The following is an 18,058-nucleotide window of genomic DNA, read 5'->3' on the forward strand; positions in this document are numbered from 1 at the left end:
TGTACAGGAGCCGTGGAGAAAGGAATACAGCAAAGTCCAAGTTACTTCATTTGTCATTCGAGATTTATTAACAATTTCACAGAAAACAATTTACAGGGAAGTGTAAAAAAGTGAACATAAAGTGAATATAACTGAGCAATACTTTGAGAACCGAATACAGGCGGATTGGGCCTGTACTCTCTGGAGTTTAGAATAATGAGAGGTGATCTGATTGAAACATAACATTCTGAGGGCGCATGACAAGTTAAATGCTGAAGGTTTGTTTTCCCCGGCTGGACACTCTAGAACTAGGGAGCACTCTCTCCGGATAAAGGATCGGCCATTTAAGACGGAGATGAGGAGGAATTTCTTCACTCAGAGGGTTGTGAATGTTTGGAATTCCCTGCCCCAGTCGGCTGTGGATGCTGAGTCTCTAAATAAATTCAAAGGCTCAAATAGTTAGATTTTTGGACTCTAGGTGAAGCAACGGATATGCTATCGGGCGGGAAAGTGGAGTTGAGGTCGATAGTGAGCCCGGATCTTATTGAATGGCGGAGCAGACTCGAGGGTCCGTCGGGCCGACTCCTTCTCCTATTTCTCATGTCAGAGCTGCCGCTATCTGTACAGTTGTGACAGACATCAGAGCGAGTGAACAGGGGCTCAGCATAAAGGGAAGGGAACACTTGTGAATAAGAATGAGAAAAGTTATTTATTTACACATGAAATGTACAAGGCACGGTGAAACTCTGAGATGCAGTTACATTACAGCCACAATTATCGCACACATTTCAAACAGAAAGATGGAAATCCCAGTTATATATTTCTCAGATACTGATTCGGATCTAGTAAATGAAGGCATTTTACTCTGAGAATCACCAAGAGGATATATTTTATTTTTAGTGACACAGACATGATAAACAGATGAGGAACATCCACGGCGGCCGAAATTCAGATCATCACTTGAGCTGCAAAAGTGAGATAAAAGAATTAAGCGGAAGTTTAGTGGTCTGGGGCATTTATCTCAGGGTTTTTATTAATGAAACATCCAGAGATTTGTCAAACGGCTTCAGTCAGATGGAAGTGTGAGCGGATTGAATTTTCCAACCTTCACCAGAGTGACGGCAGTGCTGTAGGAAATGCTCAGGAAGAACAGGATGATGAATGTGGAAGCGGTTGTCCAGATGTTGCCGCTCTCGTCCTCATAGTCTTCATTCCAGATGTGGTCTGAGGAATCTACGGGGATGTACGGAGGAAATATATTCAGATCGTTTATTAATCCCGGGTATCATGCTATTATTTTATATTCTCTTTTTTCCCTTAATGTATTAGTTTGTTCTTTAATTGGACTTTCAATGTATATTTTGTGTTAAGTTAATCACTCTCAACAATCTCTCACTGTTCCTCACTCCACAGCCGCTCTTCCTTTACGATCCCCCTGTCGTCCGTTTTGGAAAAAATGATAGTTTTGCTTCCATGTCAGAGGCTAATTGATTTTGGATGACATTGCAACGATCTATCATTCGGAAATAAGACGATGAAACATCGAGGAAGGTTTACAGCAGGATATCGATTATTTTTCCGCTAGGTTAACGTAATTACTTAGTTGGAGGCTGCCAAGGAGGCTAGGTAAGAGATCAGTTGTGAGTTATAAACTTGTTTTTTTATTTGTTACGGCAATGCTCTGAACATAAATAACATGTCAGTTTGCAACAACTACATTGATCCAGTGTATATGTAAGACCAGAATAGTGAATTGTGAGATATTATGGTATCAGGAATTATTTATTCAGGCCAAGCGTTGGATACATTGTCCGTCATAAAAATGCATCTTAGTTCTACATTCTTCTAAAGCCTGACGTTTTTGTTTGTGCTCTTTAATGTCTATATCACTGTATGACTATCTCTTGTTCTGGATTAGTCAGTGTTTGTGTTTCCCTGTGAGGGTGTTGATCTGTGAGGTTGTGCGTGTGTGTATTTGTAAGATTGTGTATGTGTGTGTATATCTTTGTTTATGTTTTGTTTAAGAATGCATGTAAGTGTGTGTTTTTATATTTAGTTGCGAGTGTGCGATTTGGTGTAGGTGAGTGTGTGTACTTTTATGTGTAAGCATGTTCATATCTAAGTGTTTGTGTGTGTCTGTGTGTGGGGTGTGTGTGTGTGTGTGCAAGGGTGTTCATGTGTGTGCTTATGTGTATGTGTATCCTTGTGTATATGTATGTTCATGTGTGTGTTTCCCTACAAGTGTATGTGTATGGTTATTTATAAGTGTTTGTTTTTGTTGAGGTGTAAGTGTGCGTGTGTGAGTTTTCGTGTAACATTGTGTATGCCTATAAGTTTGTGTGTGTTTGTTTTGTGTTAGTTTGTGTTTGGATTTATATGCGTGTTCATGCTTGTGTAAGTCTGTTCAGTTGTGTGTTTTTCTGTAAGTGTATGGCTATGTATCAGTGTTGTTCATGTTTAGGTTTAAGCGTGTGTGTGTTTATGTGTAACAATGGGTTTGCAGGTAAATTTGTGTGTGTGTGTTTTGTGAAAGTGTGTGTTTTGATTGATGTATGTGTCTAAGTGCAATAGTATGTTTGCATGTAAGTGTATGTGTGTTTAGTGTAAATGTGTGTTTGGATTGATGCGTTTGTTTACGAGTGTGTGTGTGTTTTGTGTAAGTGTGTGTGTGTGTGTGGATTGATGTATGCATTTATGTGTGTATAAGTGGTGTTTTGTAAGTGTATGTGTATGGATTGGTGCGTATGTCTATGTGTGTGAAAGTGTGTTTTGTGTAAGTGTGTGTGTGGATTGATGTATGTGTTTATGTGTGTGTAGGTGTGCTTTATGTCAGTGTCTGTGTGGATTGATGTGTGTGTCTGTGTGTGTGTAAGTGTGTGTAAGTATCCATTGTGTAAGTGTGCGTTTAGATTGACGTGTATTATTGCTATTGTTAAAATTTTCAGAGAGCATCAAGAACTGGATTTGACAATGATGGTTTTCATTATATTCTAGTTATGTATAATATTATGTGTCAGAGTGTTAATGTATGTCTTTATATGTAAGTCTATGTGTGTTTGTGTGTAATTGTGCACTTACACAAAAACACACACACTTATAAAAAATCATCAACACACTTACATATGAACACAGACAAACTCATTTTCACAAGTATTCTCCCTGCTCTGTGTAAATGTGTCCTGTGTGAGGCGCAATGTGATGTCAGCCGAAGGAATGCAACAATTCAACCGATGGGCCTCAGAAACATCAGGGACACAACTGTGAGAAACTAGCAGAGGATTAAATCACCAGTTTAGATATGGCCCATTAGAATTCAGCATGTTAGTTTACAATTAACAGGAACTGTTGCACCCCAACCCTATTTAAAAATATTACGTGGAATAAACAGTTATTTCAGAAGATAATACTCATGTGGCAAGTTTAAAATCTTTAGACCATGGGTTAGAATGTGACATTGTACTGATAACAACTTAGTGCATTTAAAAGAGAGTGGTTCACTTCCCATCTCCCTGCAGGAGGGGCAGTGGGGGTTACGTGAATTACACATTTCCCATTCCCCTCTCGCTGGTGGCTGTGAGAGGTACAGTGAATTAAAATTAGCCTTTACTCTCTCTCTGCTGAAGTTACTTTCAGGAATTCTGTAATAAGAGAACTTCACCCAGTCTCCAACCCATGGTGTATCTGAGCTGGGAGCGCTGGCTGTACAAGCATTGGGACCGAGGCGCGCAAACACCCTACTTCAGATAAACAGCGCTCACATTGGCAAAAATAGGAAACATAGTTAATTGAGCGGCTGTGTGTTTAACTCACGATTGGACAAAAAACCCTTTATTGTTTTTAATTTAAGAACGGAAATGCAATCGAGAGATTCTCATTGACAAGAATTGACGGTGTCCATAAGAATAAGGGAAATGTTGACGAAACTGGGTTTACCGCTGGATTTATTGACGGTTCTGTTGGTGATCTTCAAGGGGATCGCTTCATGTCCCACCACACAGGAGTAAGAAGCGCCGCTGGCCCACTCCTCGGCTGCAATGGATAGCAGGCTGTACATGAAGAAGGATCTGCTGCCGTTCTCCGCCATCACCTCGGTGTTCTTGTAGTTGCCCGAATCCACCGGCTTGTCATTGACGGTCCATTTGACGAAGATCTCTCGGGGGGAGAAACCTCTCACTAAGCAGGTGAGGCTGACCAACCTCTGAGCGGAGACTTCTTCTGCCGAGGGCAGGAGGACAGACACGGCTGGTTCCCGTGGATCTTTCGCTGTAAACAGTTACAATAAAGAACAATGAACTGGACAGTTCCAGAGACAATGGAGGAACTTTAAACGAATACAGCGGGCGGGTTTTGGGCGTGGAGGTATTTAAATTGTTAAAAATCGTAATCCCGACATCAACTAGCCCACTCCCAGTTGTAATATTATATTTGAGTAATGTATTTAAATTAGGCTGAATGCTCTTTTTTAGCCACCATTTGGTGTTTAACTGTCGCTGGTCCGGTTGGACACACTGTGTAAATCCCTGCAGTTACAGCGAGGCGGGGACTTCTGCAACCAGGTGATAATTGCCCTTACACATACTCCCTGGATCCAGGGTCCCTATAAAACCCACCCCCCGTGATATGAGACCTCCTCACTCGGCTTCCAATCCTCCCATTCTCCCGGGTGACCTGTGAGACCACCGCCCACAACTCGCCTTCCTCATTAAAATTCAGCCAATTTCAGGTGGTTAGATGTGAAAGAAATGGAAACTGCGTTGAATTTTAAAGCTTTTCCTTTTCCCCTCTGGGGCCCCTCTGGTTTTCCATCCCGCAGCAGAGGGAACACAATCTTTCACTCTGAAATCTTGAAGGATTGGTGTGGAAAATTAAATACAATTTACTGCACATAACAAGGAGATTTGGCCAACTGGTCTATGCCGGTGTGTATGTTCCACACAAGCCTCCTCCTAGCTAATTTAATCTAACCCTAATACCATACCCTTTCTCGCTCATGGACTTATCCAGTTTCCCCTAACATACACAACATCAGGTCCCAGAGTGCTGAGTTCGTGGAATTAGCAAACTGAATGATCAGATTAGCCCATTAAACACTTTAAATAATGAATTGGCCCTTGCACATGCAGCAGAAATAGTCACTTATTGCAACAATCTCAACGCTCACCCTTCTCCTTGTGGATGGATTCTCTGATCGGTGTCGGCATATCCTGATGGCTCACCACGCAGTAGAATTTATCCCCACTCAGCCAGTCTTGTGTCGAGATTTTTAAGTTGCTGATCACGCTGTTGGGATGCTCTCCCGGTTGGACGGCAATTTCTGATTTCAAAGCCTCCTTTTCTCGAGTCCAGGTCACAGTGAGCCCATAAGGAGCGTCTGACACGACGCAGGTTAAGGTCACCGTCGCCTCCAGTAATATCTGTTCCAGTGATGGTGAGCGAAGAGTGATTTTTGAATCGCTGCATGGGACATCCACTGCAAAACAGGAATGATAGTCAAGAAAAGCTGCAGCTTCAGAATCAGGATACCAATATTTAGCCTTAACTCTTTAAGGGGAATAAATCACTTTTTAGATATCAACCTCTTGCTGTTGCCTCAACACCAGCGTTATTGGAAGACAATGAATTGGCAACGATTCCGGTAGACCTGTAACATTTCCTGTGTATTTTCAGCCAGAGCCACCTGTAATGGGCTGTGAAGCAAATACCCGGCGTAAAATGGGAATAGATGGGGTGCAATTGTGTTAGGCATTGAATTGCGCTCTTCCTGAAATCCCTTGCTCCTTTACACCCGTCTATAGATCCTTGCACCCAAATGCATCTCCACTGGTTATAAAAGCTGAAGCCCGAATAGCCCGAAGTTCAAGAGGTCTACACCAGCATTATACTGGTTCAAAACCAGTGTCAAATTAATTTCAGGATTTATAGGTCAACAGGAAACAAAGTTAAATTTCTGGTCTCTTGCTGCGTTTTTTGTTGCGGTGAAAATGTGCAGGTACCAGTCACATCCCCCGTCAGAGGAGAAGTGCAATATCGGGAGAATGGAGTTCCAAGGAATCTTTGTGGTCGGGCGTCATTTGTAATGATGTGAGGTAGTTTGTCAATTTCTGTAATTACTGAACATTTATCATGTTTGGTGAGAGAGAGTCAGGGTGAAATATGACCTCAGGGCATTAATAGCAACAGAGGAACAGGAGGAGGCCATTCAGCCCATCCATCCTGTCCTGCCATCCAGTTAGATCATCAACACCATCTTCACGCCTTGGTTATGTAACCCTTGATAATTTTGACGAACAAAAATCTATCAATCTCAATTTTCAACTTTTCAATTGAAAGCAACCGTCAGCAGCTTTTGGGGAGGGAAATCCCGACTTGCACTAGTCTTCCTGTGAGAAAATCCTTTCTGACATCACCTCTGCACGGCCTAGCTCTAATTTTAAGGTTCTGCTACTTGTTCTCGATTCTTTCATCAAACTAAATAATTTTTTCTGTATCTACTCGATCAATTCCATTTATCAACTTAAACATGTCAATTGGATCATCTCTTAACGTTCTATATTCGTCTCCTGCTCATTTTATATTATTAGTCGCGGTATAATTCAGGTAAACATGCACTTTACCGCCTCCACGACCAGTATATCCTTCCTGAGTTGCGCAACCCAGAATTGGGCTCAGTGCTCAGAATAGGGTAAATGCCCATTCTAGCAGTGGGTTCCTGGACAGTTAGCGGTAAAGGGTTCCAGACTCCGACTGCCACTCTGTATATGATCAGCCAACTCAGGATATACCTGAGACTAAGGACACTTCACTCACTGCCTGGAGTTAGAGCAGGGAGAAATCTTCTTTGGCGAGGTTAATATATCCTGAACAATGAGGAATCATGAACCAGAAGATCGTGGGTTGAAGTCCCACTCCAGATACTTGATCACAAAATGTAAGCTGAGTCTCCCAGTGCAGTACTGGGGGCGTGGTGCACTATCGGAGGTTCCGGCTTTCAGATCAGGTGTTAAACCGAGGATCCGTCTGGCCTCTCAGGTGGACATAAACGTTCCCCTTGAAATATTTCAATGAAAAGCAGAGGAGTTGTCCCTGGTGGCCTGGAAATATTTATCCCTCAAGAAATACTACTAAACAAAAAAAATGGTCATTATCACACTGCTGTTTGTGGGAGCTTGCTGTGCACTAAATGACTGCCGCACTTTGTACATTACAACTGTGACCACATTTCACAACTTAATTCATTGGCTGGCAAGCGCTTTGGGTCAGTCTGTGGTCGCTGAAGGCGCTGTATAAAGGCAAGTTTGTATCACAAGAATACACAAACTGCATGATTGGAAATTAGGAATAGTTCTGTGCTTTTTACTAATTCCAGTAAAAGTCTTGACTGAGATCAGCGCTCAGAATGGTCTGGAACCTCCCGGGATTGTGCCTCTTACCCTGAGATCTGCTGAAGTTATGGTTTTGCGTGACCCCTTGATGAGTGACCTGGCAGGTGTAGACCGAGCCGGTGAACCATTCCTCGGCGGGGACTGTCAGCCGACTGGCCGTCGAGAAGTTCCCGTTCACCTCAAAGACGGGAGAGGTGACGAAGCCCGAATCCATGAGTTGTCCACTCTTCAGCCAATTCACAGTCAGTGACTTTGGCCTGAAATCGATGATTGAACACACGGCGCTTGCATATCTGCTGCTGGTGATTTGTTCAGTGGAACTCAGTGTGAGGAGAACAGTTGGAGGAACGATGTCCCGTTCAGGATCTTCAAGAGAAGACATATTACTGACATTGCTTGCAAAATAAATGATTAAGAAATGCAAAGTGTCCTTATATTTTAACGGGTTCTTTGCTGTCAGACTAACACAAACCTGGCAGTTACAGAGAGCAGGACTGTGCACAGAATTCTCAGTGTAATATGCAGCCCGGAACTGTGCACAATATTCTAAGTGCGATATGGGGACCAGAACCATGCACAGTACTCTAAGTGTGATAAGGAGACCAGAATTATGCATAATATTCTAAGTACGAGATGGAAACCAGAACTTTAAACAATATTCTAAATGTGATAAGGAGACTAGAACTGTGCACAGCATTATAACTATGATACAGAGAGCAGAATTGTACACAGTACTCTAAGTGTTGTCTGATCAAGTTCCGATGCAAGTTAAACATAATTTCTCATCTTATCACAGTTTGCCCTGTATCCCACACCACTAACCTGGTATTGTGATGGCCCAGACCGACACACCACGTCGAACCTCGCAGTTGATTGTGCTGCTCCCCACCTCTGACTCGGTGATGGTTAACTGGCTGCTCTGGGTGTAGGTTCTCTTCTTGTTGAGCACTGGCGGGTAGGTCTTCAATCCAGTGGTGATCGGCACTTTATCTTTCTTCCAGGAAAGGCTGGTGATGTCGGGGGAGTAGTCCATTGCCAAACAGCCGTACGTGATGGAGCCATCGGCGCTGGGTTGTTCACAGGAGGAGAGCAGGGCGTAGAGGGTGGGGGGAGACGGTGTTACTGGGAAGGAATGGCCCATTGAACAAGTTAGACTCTGTAATCCGTGCTTATAAAAGAAATAAACAACTCGAAATTTGACTGCAGAATAAACTAATTCCACCATTTCCCCATCAAAGACTACACGGGCATTTGAGCTTCTGTCAGTTCCGTCATAAGCACCTGTCGATGCCCCTGTCAGGAACACACCTCTCTATCCCCGAGCTCTATCACATTACACAACAAGAACTTTTACATAACTCGTCAATAAAGAATCCTTCATTGGATCATACAATCGAAGAACAGAGACGTGTTCCTGCTTTTTCGGCCATCATTTATTTCTCAATCAGCACCATTTTTGGTCCTTTATTGCAGTTTGGGGAAATTTACTCTGTGCACATTGCCTGCGGCGTATCCCTACAAAACAACAGTGACTGCACTTCAAAGTAACAGCGGAATTCCTGCCTCGCACGTCAGCAAAAAACCCTCTAAATTTGCCTACCACATAATTCAACAGGTAGCATTTCCATAGTCTAGTTTCTAAGATTCAGTCTGTAGATGAATCGCGATTGAGTTGAATCTCTCCCTTTCTTTCTCAGTATTTGAGGGAGAGCGATGTCCTTCAGCACACTGTGATCTGGACTCTATCCCATCCTATTGAATGCATGTCTCTTGAGTTTCCTCCTCCCTGCCACTCAATTAATAATCCGAATAAAATACCATTCCAAATTCCGGTTAATTGGAAGTTTCTCCTTAAATGGCCCATTTCAATTCCCATTGTTGTTCTTGTTATGTAACAATGACCTGGACTTGGGTATAGGGAATGCAATTTCGAATTTAGCAACGTAGCCAATAGTGAACATGATAGCAGCAGACTCCATGAGGAGACAGATGGTCCAGTGAAATGGGCCGGAACATGGCAATTGCAATTTAATGCGAATCATTGAGAAGGCGATGCACATTGGATGGAAGATGGAGAGGCAGTATAATCTAAATAGTATTATTTTGAGGGGATGCACGAACAGAGATATCTAGATGTACATATTCACAAATCTTTTAAGGGCGCAGGGCAAACTGGTTAGACTATTATGAAAGCGTATGGGATACTTGACTTTGTAAATGGGACATTGACTACAAAAACAAGGCGGTTATGCTAAACTTACAGATCACGTGTTAGACCTCAGCTGGAGTATTGTGCACAATTCTGGAACAACAATGTAGGAAGGATGTCAAGCCCTTGGGGAGTGTAGAGGGGAGGCTTTTACCAGGATGATGCCAGGGATGGGATCTTCAGTTATGTGGAGAGATTGGAGAAGCTGGGATGTTCTCCTTAGAGCAGAGGTTAAGAGGAGACCTAAGTGAGATATTCAACATTATGACAGGTTTTGATAGAGCAAGTAGGGAGAAACAGCTTTCGATGGAAAGAAGGTGCGTAACCAAAGGTCACAGATTTAAAATAATTGGTAGAAAATCGAAAGGGGAAATTGGGGACATTTTTTCACACAGAGGGTTGGTAATTTCAGGAATGCTCCAGCAGTTCATCCTTTACGTCAGGATTCATTTGCACGTTTACAAGGAAAACCCTGGGGAGTTGGACTAAATTGGACAGCTCTTTCAGAGCCGGCACAGGCACGATGCCTGAATGGTCTTTTCAGTGTTGTGAGATGCTATCATTCTATACGAGTCAGTGGGAATAGTTCTTCTAGATTTAATGGAAGGAAACGCTTCATATTTTGGACACCTCTACCAGATCTACTTTTATTGTTCATTAGAATGAAAGAGGATATTTCAGAAAAGGATCTTATAAATCTGACGCAAATTAGTCAATCGCATGCTGTTATAAAGGCTTAAAGTTCATTGTGAATGATGACGTATTGCAGGTTGTCTCTATCTCTTTAAATGTTTCACAGAATTGCAGATCAGTGACTGTGTGCCTTGTCTTGTGACCCAGGCCAATAGCTGCATCTCGTCATAGTTTGTCCCTGCCTTTAACCTTCTCAGGAAGAATTGAACAACATAATGTTTCTAAACATGAGGTCCTCATGACGGTCATTTGAAGCGGCAGTCCCGATATTCTCCATTTAAATTGTGAAAATATCTTACAGCCTCCCAACAGATCAGAACAGGCACTGCTTTCTGGAGCGTTATTCACTTCCTGAAACGGTTTGTTCTGAAAGTGAGCTGAGGATCAGGCCAATCGTGTTCAATAGTAATCTGATGCTCAAAATGTTCAAACATTAATAACTCATTAAAAATTGGGCATTTTTTTCAGAAAGAATATAAACATCAATGAATGTGCGTTGTTTAATCTGGGCAATGGGACGATTTATTGTATATATCTGGCACGAGCAGTTTATCTGCTATCTGTTAGACGCAGATAACGGTGCCTTGAACACTGCCTGACCAAGCACTCTCAGGTCAGATATAGTACGGATAAGAGAGCAAAGCTCCCGCTATGCTGCCGTGTGGGTCAGGACAGGTATAGCAAGGGTTGCACACAGTGTAATACGTTATCTGTGCTATCCCGTCAAACATTCCCAGCTGAAGTACTGCAGAGATGTGCTACGAAATGTCTTATCTTAAAATGCATTATCAAATTGACCGATTAGATTAAGCACAATTATCACAAGTACAAATAAAAGCTTCCGATACACTGATCCATTAAAGCGCACCAGCTCACCTAGAGCTCTGATTAAATAGAAGATCAATCTATATTGAAGGAACCAATTAAGCTCCACGTCCTTGTAAATAAAAGTTGAAATACTGATTAAGCTATCTCTGCAATGTCCCATCAAGCACTGCCATTTAAGGTAAAGCACGGGTTAGTTGCAGAATAAAGCTCCCTCTTCACTGTCCCATCAAACACTCCCAAGACAGGTACAGAGTAAAGCTCCCTCTACAGTGTCCCATTAAACATTCTCAGGGCAGGTACAACATGGGTCAAGATACAGAGTAAAGCTCCATCTACACTGTCCCATCAACACTCCTAGGGCACATAGAGCATGGGCTAAATACAGAGTAACACTCCCTCTACACTGTCCCATCAAACACTCCCAGGGCACGTACAGCATGGGCTAGATACAGAGTAAAGCTCCTTCTGCCCTGTCCCATCAAACACTCCCAGGGCAGGTACTACCGGGTTAGAAACTGATTAAAGCTCCTTCTACTGTCTCCCCATGGTGTTTCGGAACTGCTTCTTCTGACTATCATAATCTGGATTAACGATCTCATTTCTGCGGAGACTCCACAACCTCAAAGTCAATCTTTCACGTTTCTCACCTATGCCAGTTTCTTAAATAACTGAGTTAAATGACACTCCCCGCAATACAGGATCACAATCCAGAAGTTTTACAACCCGTCAGGAGGACTCCTGATTCTCACACAGTGAGCAGGCGCACATAAACAGAACAGACGAAACTGTGCTCCAGGCAGAGAGACCAGTTCAATCTATTAATTTCAATGAAGTTGTTTGATTTCTAATTTATTTCTTGCCAATTTCCAACCACCGCAACTCTGCAGATTCTTTGAAATTAAACTGATATTAATTTGAGAGAAACTTCAACATCCAGCCATTTTTCCATCTCTGTCAACTATCTTGTAAACCGTGTAAAAATTAACTTCCCTGAAAGTAAGTATCTGGAAATAATTCACATTCCACGGGAATTTGCTGCCCGTCACACGGGACTTGGTGACATATTCAGAATGTCACAATCCAGGGGACATCTACATTGAAACCTGATCACCCACTGATTTTATATATTTTCATCAGTAAATATAACCTGTAAAATCATCGAGGCAAAACAAGAAGTTAATTCACTAAAATCTGCAGCGACACCTTATCAAACTCAGCACAGCCGGGTTATACATGCATTGTTTTGTAAATTAACTTATGAATTAATTAAACATTATCTGCAACCATTGAGATTTTGCAATAATTGTAATACTGACCAGTATGCAACACAATTGTAATGGACCGTTTATGTTTAATGAATTAGCACTGATGTTACTGTCTAAGTTAATGTTCATGTTAGCTGATTATTGAAAATAATCTGAGTGCCTATCTGGCTCTTCCTGCTCAGAAGCACACGTACCTGGAACTTTTGAAATTAAATTAACGTTGTTGAATTTCAGCCTTACTAATGCATTTAATTAATAATAATATTAAAACCTTTTTCTGCCTGGTAACTTGTGATATATTAAGATTAACTTAACTTACAATAACAATTCATGAATATTAAAATATTAAGCAGCATATTAATACATAAATTCTCAGAAAAATACCTTATATTTACTTAAATCGAATCAAATTTGAATAATTGACAATAATCACGCAGTTCTACCACTGTCCCGCTCTCGACCGACATCTTTTTAAACTCTGCATGTTTCTGATATAGCAAAAACTGCGTCTATTCGCAGAGAACATTTCACATGATGGATTTAGGGGTGGACTATTTTAAATAGTTCTCTGTCCAGCCGAGGTCACAACTCCGATGGTTGTAAACCGCTTGTTTACTAATACTGGAATCTCGAGCTGAAATATTCTCCTCAATCTTAAACCCCAAAAATGGTTTTATTAATTAAAACCCACCCGTGCAGCTTAAAGTCAATAGCAGAGCCTCCGCTGTTTAATAACACAGACAATGTTTTATAGTTCACTCCCGTTATTCACATAATGCCCGCAAATTAATGATTAAATATATTCTGCTACTTCTTGAAAATAGTTTCCAGAATGGTCAGTGTAAAACTGGAGGATAACAAATCATTCAGACCATATGCGACACTGAAACTGAATGAGGTGAGACTTTGTTCATCAATTTAACATTCATAAGAATTAAACATAACTCTCAGATATTATCTGTGCTTTGTCTACCGTTCTATTCCGCATACATCAGCGTTTTGGGAGAATAGATTTTGTTTTAAATTCAAAATAAGGAAAACCTTTTGTAAGTAAATTAATCTGCTTGTATTTCAATGGATTATTTGCCTGTCTCCAGCCATACGCAGTCGGAACCTGCCTTGAACTTAAATATAATTACATGAAAAATTCTTTGACTGCCAGCGACGCCTGTCTCTCAGCTTTTGGTCTTGCAAAGTGTTCAAGATTAATTTAGTAATAATTCTATCAAACAACACACAATATTGATTCAATAACAATTTTCGCCTGCACAGTGAGAATGTCATACCCCGGCAGATATATTAAATTGACAAAATGCAATTTGCAACACGGCTTTAAGTTATAATTAATTGCACTCAGTCATTCATCTGTGTATACAGGAGGTAGCAAGTAATTGAACTCCCGACTCAAACTGAACACAGCGGTGGAATGAGTATGTTGTTAATGAAATAATTGCAGGCATAATTAATAACTGTATCCAGCCTCTAAAAGTTTCTGCTTCCTTTAATGGAGCCCAGTGTAGAGCAGGATTTTGGAAGGCGAATAATATTAAATAAATTAACATTGGACTTATAGCATATTTTAATAACACTGGGAGATATTATCGCATTATAATCGGTTGGTTAATATTAATTTAATTCAACTACATACTGAACACATTAATTATTCAGATGGCAATTAGTTACATTTCGCACAATAAAATATCAGCATCGTAAACATAAATTAATAGTTGAATATATAATTATCACTTGTATAATTGTTATGTTAAAATACCTTTCAATGATTTCTGATTTCTAAACCCGTCCTGTTCTCTGCCTATAAACTGTTTTCAAACAGTTTCAAACACATTTCGTGTTTGCATTCGAGCACAAACCTGCTGCTGCCCGCTGACACCGATACTGAACATTGTAGAAACGCCTAGATTCACAAATTCTAGGTATTCTGAGTAACACAGGCACATCTCTCCTCAGCAGATCAACACTAAATCACATCACTGAGGGGCGGAATCCCTCGACAGAACCTTTCATGGAGCAGATCCTTCATTTCATCAACCCTTTCAACAGAATCAAATGTATCATTGCAAAAAATCTCATTACAAAATCACTGAACCCGCCTAACACTGAAATAACTAAAGATTGAATTCAACAGAAATATAAAATAATGAGAGCAGAATTGTGATTAGACAGATCATGTTAAATACATTAATGTTGATATTATAGCATATTTAATAAAACGTGATGATATTGCTACATTATAATAATGTTAATAATATTAATTTAATGTGTCCCAGCGTGAAATATGTTAATTGTTCAGTACTTAATTACAGTAACAGCTCACGTATTGAATCTGAGAGTTCGGGAACATTCGGTCAGTAGATGACAATCCAATTTTCATTAAAAAACTTAAAATTCCTTAAGATTATTTACTGGTCGCTAAGCTTTCTGTTTTGTGCCTACAATGTTCTTTTAAACACATTTAAACACAATGTTTGCATTCGATCAGAAAAACTGCAGCAATTAATGGTCACCAAAATTAAACATTGCAGAAACATCAAACAGTGTAAAAACCATAATGTATTTAGAGTAACCCAGGCACACGTCTCGTCAGCAAATAAACACCAAATCACATCAACAACATTTTCTGTGGAGAAACAGTTGAATTCTATAATCACTTTGCAGCAGAATCACATTGAACATTGCAAAAAATCTCAAAACAAAATCCACTGAACCTAAGTTTCAGTGAACGAAATAATTATTAAAATAAACAGAAATATAAAATAAAGACACAAATACAAGAGTTACTGAATGAGTGAATGTTCCTTACCTGCAGTCACCGTCACCATGGTCCCTTGTCCCCAGTAGTCCTTGGCAATGTACCCACTCCCGCAGTCCCACAGTGACAGGAACCCGCACACATACTGCACTCACTCTCTGCTCAGTACTGACTCTCAACATTCACGTCAAATAGACATTCACTTCCAATACACATTCGCTTCTGATCAAATTTAGAATTTAGCCAACAGTTTACATAGCACAATTGAAAGTGAACACAGTTCTAACCAGCTCCCTGCATGTACCAGGCACAGTGAATCGAGCATCACCTCCAGCTCTGCAATTGCTGACACGGTTAACATTAAACAGGAGCATAATCAAAACCTCCCCTCAGTACATGGGTTAGTGTGTTATATTTTCACCATTGAATTCTCAGTGTGTTAGTTTTGTAAGAAGCGGTTTATGGTCTTGTTCTGTACATTGCCGGTAACATTGCATTTGACACAATTAATGACCATCAGGTTATGATGTCAGTTGTTGAATTCCCCCTCGATCTGTTCTTGTACAGGTCCAGCCCTGGTTCCTCTCGCTGTGGTACCTTGCACAGTAATAGATGGCGGTGTCTTCGCTCTTCAGATTCTTCATGTCCAGCGCAAAGATGTTGTTTGAAGTGTCTTTGGATGCAGTAAATCGGCTCGCAATCCCTGCGGCGTAATACTTGTTCGATGGACTGTAATACTGAACCAGCCACTCCAGCCCCTGTCCGGGATTCTGGCGGATCCAGTACATGTAGCTGCCACCAAGATCGAAGCCGCTGGTTTTACAGGTCAGTCTCAGGGAGCTTCCGGGAATCCTGATCTCTGCCTCGGGCTGAGTCAACACCACATCCGACTGGACACCTGTAAAAATAATCAAAATACCCGAAGATTCAATCCTGGTGAAATGATTCCTGACTCTGTAACATTCCAGAGAGAGACTAACACTGAGACAGTAACAGTGAGAGATTGGACAATAAAAACTACTCACGGGAAAAGAAAGCCAGTAACAGACTGAGAGAAATCGCCGACCTCATCCTCCTGGCAATGTGTGGTGAATGGTTCCGGCAAGAACTCACTGAACAAACCCACTCCCAGACTGTTGTATTGCGGTCCCAGTGACCGGCAGTTAAATACCCGGGAGATGGGGGCGAGGTTGCAGGCGCCGCCCATTGATTCACTGATAGAGGCGGTTTCTGGATTCACATCACACCTTCCACATCACCAACAGAATGGACTCACATCTGGACTGTAAATTAAATCCCTTTATTTCCTCACTCCTTCACAGAGGATGTGAATCTCTGAGATTGAATTACATTATCAGGGTCTAAAGATACTGCCAGTTTCTGTTTCTCCATCTCCCGCTATCTATCCATGCATCTGTACCAATAAAGTATCCCTATAATCTGAATTGTTATCACCTATGTAACCGAGTGCGGGAGATGGGTAATGTGATTCTATTTACGGTGTACTTGGCTAAAGCTACACACTTTTGGTCTGGAGATGAGATCATACTCCTCACATTACACAATTGTCTCTCATTGCATTTCACTAACTGCCCCTGAGTCTGTGACCCGACGACAGCCGTTTGTAAATTTAGCTGTAAAATAAGTCCGCTTGACTGATGATTCAGGAGTGAGTTGACGGAGACACATAAGAAAGTGGGTCCGTCCCGCTTCAGACCTGCGTTTTATGAGAGAAACTTGTGAATCAGAACCGATAATGTGATCAGCAAACCTCGATATCCAAATCCTTGCAGCTAACTTTAATAGCGACCGACTATGTAACAGACACGGGTAACAGGAACACGGTGTATCCTGTACTGAATAAAGGGACTGAATGGTCCAGAATGGTCTTTATTTGGAAATAGTTTTCATTAGATACCGTGTTGATCAATTCATTATTTTCCGATCCTATTTTTAATGTGGTGAGCATGGAATTTACGGAAAATCATTCTAGTGATGTTATACCATGTAAAATGTTTCTTATTTTAAAAGTTCGACTGAATAATTGCATGTTCAAATAGTTAAATACCATCTTTCTCCCATTCTTGTTCACGCTATTCTGACCGACACAATATTTGGCAGTAACCCAACCGACTGCCTTCAGCGAGCCTCGAACACCAGTGTCATTTACAGGAAGCATTTGGGATTCTTTGCAGTCCAACAAAGGTCTGTTTTCTCACTGCTGACCGCATGCCTGGAAGCCAACTTCAAAACCGTTACATTGTCAAAAGACCTATTTATATACACATCTACCCAGTAATAGTACTGGAGTTAAATTTAATTTTTTCGTTGTGCAAATGTGTGTAACTGTTCCCATATCCCAGGAAAGGAAATATATCCAATGCCTCAGACACCATATCAATAGCAGCAGTCAGCTGGAGTATCAGTACCGCACATAACCCTGTAATAGATAGCTAGATAGATAGATAGATAGATAGATAGTAAGATAGATAGATAGATAGATAGATAGATAGATAGATAGATAGATAGATAGATAGATAGATAGATAGATAGATAGATAGATAGATAGATAGATAGATAGATAGATAGATAGATAGATAGATAGATAGATAGAAAGAGAGATCCCACAAGGATCAGTGCTGTGTCCACTATTGTTCACAACTTATATTAACATTTTAGATTTTGGAGTCAAATACACAACTTCTAAATTTTCGAATGCACGTGGGGTGGGCGGGTCGGTGTGTAAATACTGAGGAACACTGCAACGAATTACAAGAATGCATGAATTGACTAATTAGTTCCAACACAGACAAGCATGAGTTATTACATTTTGGTAAGAAAAATAAGGATGTCACTTATCACGTTTAAAATAAGAATCTAAGTGGGATGGAGGAACAAAGGTCTCTGAGAGTGCAAATACACACATCACTAA

General features: G+C 40.9%; 1 gene segment (V, D, J or C); it reads right to left on the minus strand.

Moving 5' to 3' along the window:
* Positions 1–3,850: 3,850 nt before the first annotated feature.
* LOC139235413 (Ig heavy chain C region-like) overlaps positions 3,851–18,058 on the minus strand; it is a 36,367-nt gene continuing 22,159 nt past the window's right edge. Inside the window, 6 exon segments of the C gene segment in view lie at positions 3,851–4,236; positions 5,135–5,449; positions 7,410–7,727; positions 8,184–8,483; positions 15,178–15,271; positions 15,729–16,024. Of these exon segments, the coding sequence occupies positions 3,851–4,236; positions 5,135–5,449; positions 7,410–7,727; positions 8,184–8,483; positions 15,178–15,271; positions 15,729–16,024 (1,709 nt within the window).

Source organism: Pristiophorus japonicus, chromosome 23, assembly GCF_044704955.1.
Source record: "Pristiophorus japonicus isolate sPriJap1 chromosome 23, sPriJap1.hap1, whole genome shotgun sequence".
NCBI lineage: Eukaryota > Metazoa > Chordata > Chondrichthyes > Pristiophoridae > Pristiophorus > Pristiophorus japonicus.